Below are 8800 nucleotides of genomic sequence, written 5' to 3'. Positions count from 1 at the left end.
CAAACTATCGTGAGAGGGGCCTGTCTGTGTGACGTCACACAGACAGGCATCTGAGATTGGCTCAATTTGAGAAAGGGGAAAACATTTAACCAGATTTTTATAAAAACGCTGGGTGAATTTTTATCATTATAGGCTGGTTGTGTACACACACTGCCAAAACACATTTAAGTTCAGACAACTTGTTAAAGTGCATATAGCATCCTATGACCCCTCACCCACATTGAGTTTAATCAAAATACATCCTGCCAAAACAATGTCTACCTTGTGTGCAAATATATTAAAAAACAGTCTTGTGTGAAAGTGTATTTAAATGTATAAAATTAAAGCCAGGCATTACAAAAGGCAGGTTTGAATAAGAAAAATGTCCATTGAGAGCCTGGAACAGAAATAAAAAATTAATGCATATATTTAAAAAAAAAAAATTTATTTTTATTTACACCAGCAGAACATTTCATAAAATAACAACGATTTCAAATATTGTATATATGCTAGCTATATATTATATACATACAAAACAATGGTGACCGCAGGGACAATTTTCATCATCAAAAGCTAATAGTCTTTCACACAAAGCACAGTGCCTGGGTTGTACAGTATTGTGCACTGAGTAGTTTAAAGTACATAAGTATTTCTTACATGATTAATGATGTAACTGTCCTCATACAATCTGTTTGGACTAAGCTTTAATTTTAAGGTTGTATGTCTAAAATAGAACTATTCTAAGTTTAGGAGTACTACCATTCCTGTTTGGTTTAACATTGTGAAAAGAATTAAGCTATCATGTATATTTGACAAACACAGGCATAAGTGGATTGAATGGCTATTCTATGGTAAAATATTTAGGATTTTGCAGTGATGTGATACTGTAGGGTGCTTAGTTAGGTGCAAGCTAATTTTAGGTCATTCCTGGTCTGCCCATAGAAGATGAGTCCTCGTATTACACTGACACAGTGACTGATCTAAACTAGTGTATTTCAAGCTCTGATTATTGTAAAATGAAACCAGGAAATTCTTATGTGAATATTAGACATGGCTTTCAATTTGCAGTGACTGGATTTGCACAATAATTCATTGGTTTACACCTTTAAATTCATAGAGAAAGAGTGCATCATTATGTACATTAACAGACCTGAGTCCAGCATGCATTTTCAGAATAGTCTCTTCAGTGTGATGTGCTAATATCCATTGTTTTCTAAGGTAAAGAGAGACTATACTATATAAAAAATGTAAGGATCTGGCACCAAGTTCCTCATTTAAAGTATGAACCTTCATGGCACGCAGAGAGAAATCCTCTAGACCTGAGTTTTGGATATGTAAGCAATCATCAAGCCCCAAAAACTTCCTGAAAGAATCTAAATTCCAGTCAGACCCAAACCGGAATCTTCTGTAAACACGTCAACAGTATTATTAATGACTCCAAAGCAGGGCTGCATTATAATCACATGGTGTCTACACTTCAGCTCTTAAATACAGGAAATTCTTTAATTTCTTTTCCTTTTCCAGATCGGCCGAAGAGTGTCAAAAATGACCAAATGCACGTGTCTGAATAAAACGTGACCCAGAACTGCAGTAGCATCATGTGTGACTGTCTAGTAAAGGGCAAAAGCTTACATAATCTTGCAAGAACTTGACCATTTTCAAGATATTTCTTTTATATAGCACCTATGTGAAGTTCATGGTCAATACATCAAGTAGAGCCCCACATAAACACTATGAACATGAAAAAGTGCTATAAGAAAGAAGACAAATGCATTTAGAGGGCCTATATTTGTGCCAGGCCTTCAAATGGCCCATAATGTCCCTCTAAAAGGTCCCCTGTACATTGTTTCTTAACGCCAATGGGTACTGGAAGAGTCATTGTGGATCATGTCGGCCCTTGCTGACCACGAGTTTGCAGGCTACTGAAGTGGGCCTCCCTTAAGATACGATTGATGTGATCGTATGAGAGGTTGTGGCTCAAGGAGACGGCCGGCTCTTCTGCTGAGATGGTGGGGGCAATAGGGCTGCAGGGAGCCTGGGATACATGGAGTCCTCTTTGTTCAGTCTTCTGGATGTTGGAAGTGGCTCCTGCCATCCGCTCTGGACTGCTGATCCCACTGCTGTCACTGCTGGAAGACTGTTGGGTGCCAAGGAATTGAGAATGAATAAGAATAGAGGGGTGGCAGTGGTTTCTGTGCGCTTACTAGTTAATATACTACCGTTCAGAAGTTTGGGGTCAGTAAAAAAAAATTTTTCAGGTAAAATACAGGCAACTGCAACTTTCCATGAATTATTTATATTTCACAATTCTGACTTTATATCTCACAATTTAACACGCGAGTTTAAATCCCGTAATTCTGGCATTTTTCTCGGAATTTTGAGTTTACATCTCGCAATTGTAACTTTTTGAGTTTAAAACAGGCTGCTGAAAATTCAGCTTTACCATCACAGGAATAAATAACTTTTTCAAATAGATTAAATTTGAAAACAGTTATTTTAAATAATATTTCACAATATTACAGTTTTTACCGTATTTTTTCATCAAATAAATGCAGCCTAGGTGAACATAATAGACTACTAATGTCCTACTTACTAAATTTTATGAAGTATAAACTGAATAACATGTTTAAAAGTAGAATGCGGAACAAAAATTATGCAATCTTACATTCATGTCACGTGCGCTCGTCATACCATGCGATCTTGGACATTAAGATGACTATTATACAATATAAATGATTTTATTTAATATATCGGCCAAAAATGTCTTACAATTTGGTAGTCAGAATTTTTTTTTAAAATAGCATCTGAAATTTCAGTTCATTCATGAAATGTCAAGTCGCCCTTTTGGTCTGCAGGATACAGTACTGAAAACAGCCTTAACTCTATACCTAAGCACTTTCTCTAGTTTGTACCTTTATGAAATACATTCAAGAATGAACATCAACAGTCTCAGTTGACCGTTCTTGAACTAAAGAAGGTTCCTGGTCAACTGCTGTGCCTTCTTACCTCAGAGTCCCAGACATCACGGCCAACCTCAGGGAGAAAGGAATAACCCCCAGACCTCTTTGCCTGGGGCAAGACCTGAAGCTCCTCAGCATCACAGCTGCGCCTGCGTTTCCTGTTGACAGAGATCATCACCTTTGACTACTATGTTCAACATGCATAGAATAATTTCTGACAGTCTTATTATTATTAAACAACCAGGTATTTTTCAGCTGATTCAGAACATTCTAGACGTAAATCGTTCTTAGTAGTAAGCATTACCATTTCTTAAGCAATGGGGCACTGCAGACTTGATTGCAACCATTAGTCATCAATATGTCCACTGCAGGATTATGACTCAAGATTTAAGAATAAAAATGCCATCAGCTCAAGAGCTGTCAAAGCTTGATGCCGGATAACAGCACAGACTCATTTAACCGATACAGTTACTAGTCAAGAGGATCAGCCTTGTAAAAGAACATCTAAAAATAACCAGCAGACATGAAGCACTACACTAAATCTGCATACACTGTCAACAGCAGCAACATGGATGTCTGCAGGACATGTGTGTTACATAAATGCATCATGAAACATGCATGCAAACACAATTATAAGCAAATAATGTTACCTGCTTTCTGTCAACATGTCGTATCTGTGCATTTGACAGCCAAATAAGGGCACACAGCTCCTCTCAGTCTCAGAGACCACCGGCTTCCCTTTCAGCAGAATGAAGGGATCTGTCCAGACTTTGCCCTGATGATGAGCGAAATAACAAATGTAATTCACAGTGGGAAGCTGCAGACACGTTTACATTGCAGTGCAGGTGTGCAGAAGGCATACCATTAATATCTAATAATTCAGGCCTGCCAATATAAGCGTATATTATCAGCTTTTATGCATTAAAGAGATACACTGAGCTATTATATTCATACTAGAACAATGATCTGCATAGGATTGACAAAGAACGGAAGCGAAACACCTTATCTATATCATTTAAATATAAACGTATGATGTTAATTAGCATTAATGTCTAACATGAGTCAAAATGGCTCATTTGCATAAGCGCACTGATGCAAATCGGTAATAATGTTACAAAAATAGTGCGTTCATAATGTCAAGCAGAGAGACAGATAGCACAATGCTATGTGTAGCTCACTTTACTTCCTCCTAGCGATGAACTGTTCCTACTACAGAACAAACGAAGGGATTTGAACGGAATAAATAGATTGTGAAGAGACGTGTATGATGTGTATGATGTACTGTACCTCTGCCTGTTCACAGATGGATCTTGAGTTCACTCATTTTCTGAAGTTACAACGTATCCATCTCGCCGGATCTCTCTCTCTGTCTCTCTCCCTCTCTCTCTCTCTCTCTCTCTCCCTCACACACTCTCTCTCTCTCTCTCTCTCGCTCACACTCACTCAATTTCAATTTCAATTCAATTTAAGAGTGCTTTATTGGCATGACAAAAATTATACATTTGTATTGCCAAAGCAATTGCAGCTGGACTGCTGTCAAAAGCTTTTTTAAAGTCAATAAAGCATGCATATATTTTACCTTTATCTTGGTTAACGTGTTTTTCAATTAGAGTATGTAATGTATAGATGTGATCAGATGTACGGTAATTTGGTAAAAATCCGATTTGGCTTCTGCTCAGTACATTGTGTGTGGTGATGAAGTCTAATAGTCGAGCGTTTATTATGCTACAGAATAACTTTCCCAGGTTGCTGCTCACACAGATGCCTCTGTAGTTGTTAGGATCAAAGTTATCTCCGTTTTTAAAGATTGGTGTTATTATGGTGTTGGTCTCTCTCTCTCTCTCTCCCTCGCTCTCCCTCACACGCTCTCTCTCTCTCCCTCACTCTCTCTCTCTCTCGCTCTCCCTCACACGCTCTCTCTCTCTCACACTGACTCTCTCCCTCACACTCACTCTCTCTCTCTCTCCCTCACACTCACAAGTTATCTCCGTTTTTAAAGATTGGTGTTATTATGGTGTTGGTCTCTCTCTCTCTCTCTCCCTCGCTCTCCCTCACACGCTCTCTCTCTCCCTCACACGCTCTCTCTCTCTCTCCCTCACACTCACTTTCTCTCTCTCTCCCTCACACTCACTCAATTTCAATTTCAATTAACTCTCTCTCTCTCTCTCTCTCTGTCTCTCTCTCTCTCTCGCTCTCCCTCACACTCTCTGGCTCTCCCTCTCTCACTCAGTCTTCCATCTGTTGCTGTCATAATGACGTAACATGCGTGCCTTTGAGCGAGTGGTGACTTCTTCTTCTTCTTCTGGTGTTTTATGTGCATTACCGCCACCTACTGATCTGGAGTGTGGAGTGTGCATAAATTTGGAAGAAAGAAATACAGAAGGGAAAAGAAAGAAAAGAAAAAAACTAGATTCTATCTATTGTTCCTATGTTTTTCAGGTATTTAAACACATTTTCTTGCACTCTTGATAGCCTCAACCCATTTCCTAACAATACTAAAAAAATATGTTTCACTGTTTCTAATTCTCCACATTTGTCACACTTTCCCGAGTCTTGCTTACCTATTTTATAAAGACTAGTTTAATGCTGTATGTCAGTCTTGATAAGATGACATCTTTCTTCCTATTTCCATATCTTTTCCTCTCATTTCCAACACACTCCTGAATCTGGAAAATATGTCTTATTAACAATTAAGTTAATGTCGTTGTTTTTAACTGCTTCTTTTGCTTCTTTATCTGCAGTTTTATTTCCTTGGACACCAGTATGCGCCGGCACCCATACAAATACCACTGTACTCCCCATCATTTGAATTCTATATAACGTTTGCATTATTTCCATTAAAATGTCTGGTCTGCTTTCCAAGTGACTGTACTGTACACTACTTCTTCTTCTTCTTCTTCTTCTTTTGGAGTTTTATGGCGGTTGGTAACCCAACGATAGGTGCATTCCCGCCACCTACTAGGCTGGAGCGTGGACCATTGATGGAATAGGAAGAACTAAAATCATCAAAAATTATATAATAATAAAACATTTTTTTTTTTAATTCTTCTAAATCCTGTTAAACAGATCTACTTTTTTAAAGAATGTCATTAAAGCATTATATATTTTATAATGATTCAAGCCATTATTCAACAAAGTTTTAAGTGTCATATTTTCTATCCCTATTTCTTTTCATTCTTCCAACAGAAATGCTCTTTCATTATCATAAGCAGAACAACATAATAGTGCATGCTCTACTGTTTCTGATAATCCACACAGACTCATGCTTATTCATTTTATATAGAGAAGAAAAAGCAGTATGGCCAATGCGAAGTCTGGTAATAATTGCATCTTCTCTTCTACTACCAACCCCAGCTTGATTTTGAATATGATAAAGATGTCTTCCTCTCTCCTCCTTATTCCAAACTTCTTGCCATCTCATTTTTATTGCTCTAATAGAAAAATCTGAATTAATAAATTAAAATCTAATTTTAACCTGAACTTCTTCTTTGCTTAGTGGTATAATAATTTCTATATGTGATAATTTCAGTGCCTGTTTTGCTAAATGATCCGCAACCTCATTTCCATCCACTCCCATGTGTGCTGGAACCCACAGGAAACATATCTTAATTCCTAACATACATAAAAGAATTTCATACAAAATGTCTTGTCTTGAAGATCTTCCACTGATAAGACTTGATAATGCAGAGAATGAATCTGAACATATCACCGCATTCATTGGCCGAGTATCCTCCATCCACCTGATAGCTAATAATATTGCTACCATCTCTGTAGTGTAAACTCCTACTTGATCAGAAACTCTTTTACCAATCTTGATTTGATAAGTTGGGACAAATACAGCTGCTGATGCTCGTCCTTTCTCGTGATCTTTGGAACCATCCGTGAAAATTGAGATTGCGGAGTTGTCTATTTTTGTCATTAATAATTTCTTGCAAATTAAAATCTACTAATGGCAAAGGGAATAACCAAGGTGAAATGGGTGGCACTACTACTGCAGGGCTCATTTCTACATTTATTATTCCACATGACTGGGCTTCTTCTTCTGCTATCCTTCCAAAACTTCTAAACTTGTCTGACTCATGTTCCCAACATTTTCCCAATACTTTTTTAATTGGATGAGTTTCATCATGTCCCTTTACAGAAATCCAATAAGTCAACATCAACTTGACTCTTGAGCGAGGGGTCGTAACGTTTTATTTGGAATTGAATTATTATTTTTGGATAACACTACATTGAATAAAACATTTGCGGTGATTTGGATTTAGCCAATCATCTAATAGTTTAGAATAGTAACCCCTTTAATATTTTATTCAGTAATGACGTCAATTTGTAGTCCAACCCGCGAGGCTAATTCGCCATTGGTGAGAATTTATCCTCAAACCTTTTTATTAGCCAAAGATTCGACATTTTGAAAATAGACCATTTTAATATTACGTTTATAATAATTTAATTATTATTATTTCCTATTTTTTTTATTTTTAAAGACAGATTATATATAATGATATATGTCTAAATGTGTGTGTGTGTGTGTGTGTGTGTGTATATATATATATATATAAAAATGAAGACATTACAAAATATTGGCTGTATTCAAAATGAATTTAATATTTATCTTTGCTGTTGTAATGAACACTCACAAAAACAACAAATCATGAACTGACCACATACAGTATGACGTGAACACATACCTAACATAATAAAAATAACTTTTTGTTTTACATTCTTTTTCTTTACAAAAAGTATAAATATTTTGTTTCATGTTTTTAGTTTTTGCAATACAAACATTACAAATCAAGTTTTGGGTGATGCAGAAAATAAAACGATAAAAGCAACTTTTACCATGGGATATTACGATAACTGAAGGCCACACTCGCACAACAAAAAGCAGTAAAAACAAATGATAGACTATTTAAACTTGTTTTCACTCGCTCTCTAAGGCAAAGAAGCCCTTCGAAGTGAAGGTCTTTCGGAATGCTCTCTGATACCGACCACAAGAGCTCAGATCAGAGAGAAGAATATTTCTCTTTTTTTTCTGTCTGCCTCTTTCTGTCTCTATTTTTGGTTGAATTGCTGGGAAAGACAGTGGAGTTTAGTGTTGATGCAAAAACAATGGGATGACGTGTATAGATGGAAACAAGCAACCTTCCCTTCGGCTTTGGAATGGATGCTAATGGAAACGCAGACTTGTGAAAATGTCCGCACACTGCAGTTTCTCTACTCTGGTCAGTTTTTGACATTGTCTTGGTTGTATTCCCATTGTTAAAGCTCACAAGCTACACCATTTGTACAGTTACACCATTTTCTAGCCTACAAAATACAACTGAATGATAAAAGTCTCCTCTTCAGAAATGATTTCTCAGAACTGGTTGTTAAAATGTGGGCCTGTCCTACTCCAACCAAACTACATTATTTCAGTTAACAGCCATCTCCTAACGCAACTAATTAGAATAATCATAGTGAGTGAAAACCTGATATGCTGTAATGGCACTACTGCTGCTTTCACAACTTTAGAACTCATAGGAGAGAAGAGATCTGCAAAGGGGCTGTAAGAGCTGTGAGCATGGCTTTCTGTGAAGTACAAGGTCATTTCCACATGTGCAAATAGAAGCTGCCACTAGGGGCAAAAACTGCAAACCGACCACCAAGACTACAGCCTGACCAGCAGGGACCTCGATGCACAGGGGGAAATGAAAAGTTTCAAACAACATCTAGGTGGGTGAATCTCACAGAAATCTCAAATCAAAGGAAAGAAACAAGACATTATATTTGCTCAGAGAAATTAAGCCTATTGTGGACCTCTGAGATTTTGTTGACCACTGACATTGTTTCATGACTATTAAGCACATTTATAGCCAATTTTC

The 8800-nt window shown here is 37.1% G+C and overlaps 1 protein-coding gene across 1 annotated transcript; it reads right to left on the bottom strand.

The window, feature by feature from the left end:
- Positions 1-447: 447 nt before the first annotated feature.
- LOC107601412 (protein FAM104A) lies at positions 448-4330 on the bottom strand. Its single transcript, XM_016293574.1, has 4 exons — positions 4227-4330; positions 3590-3714; positions 2986-3097; positions 448-2116 (listed from the first exon to the last, which is right to left on the bottom strand). The coding sequence occupies exons 2-4, from the start codon at positions 3619-3621 to the stop codon at positions 1865-1867; spliced, it is 396 nt and encodes a 131-aa protein (XP_016149060.1). The 5' UTR covers positions 3622-3714; positions 4227-4330; the 3' UTR covers positions 448-1864.
- Positions 4331-8800: the final 4470 nt, after the last annotated feature.

The sequence above is a fragment of the Sinocyclocheilus grahami genome, unplaced genomic scaffold, assembly GCF_001515645.1.
Source record: "Sinocyclocheilus grahami isolate Dianchi unplaced genomic scaffold, SAMN03320097.WGS_v1.1 scaffold305.1, whole genome shotgun sequence".
Lineage (NCBI taxonomy): Eukaryota > Metazoa > Chordata > Actinopteri > Cypriniformes > Cyprinidae > Sinocyclocheilus > Sinocyclocheilus grahami.
This window is presented reverse-complemented; position numbering and strand designations above follow the sequence as displayed.

Coding starts and splice junctions, on each gene's coding strand:
- LOC107601412 (XM_016293574.1), bottom strand. CDS start 3,621: ATGCACAGATACGACATGTTGACAGAAAGCAG. Junction 3,098..3,589: donor GACATGTTGACAGAAAGCAG/GTAACATTATTT, acceptor CTCTGTCAACAG/GAAACGCAGGCGCAGCTGTG. Junction 2,117..2,985: donor GTGATGTCTGGGACTCTGAG/GTAAGAAGGCAC, acceptor GGCACCCAACAG/TCTTCCAGCAGTGACAGCAG.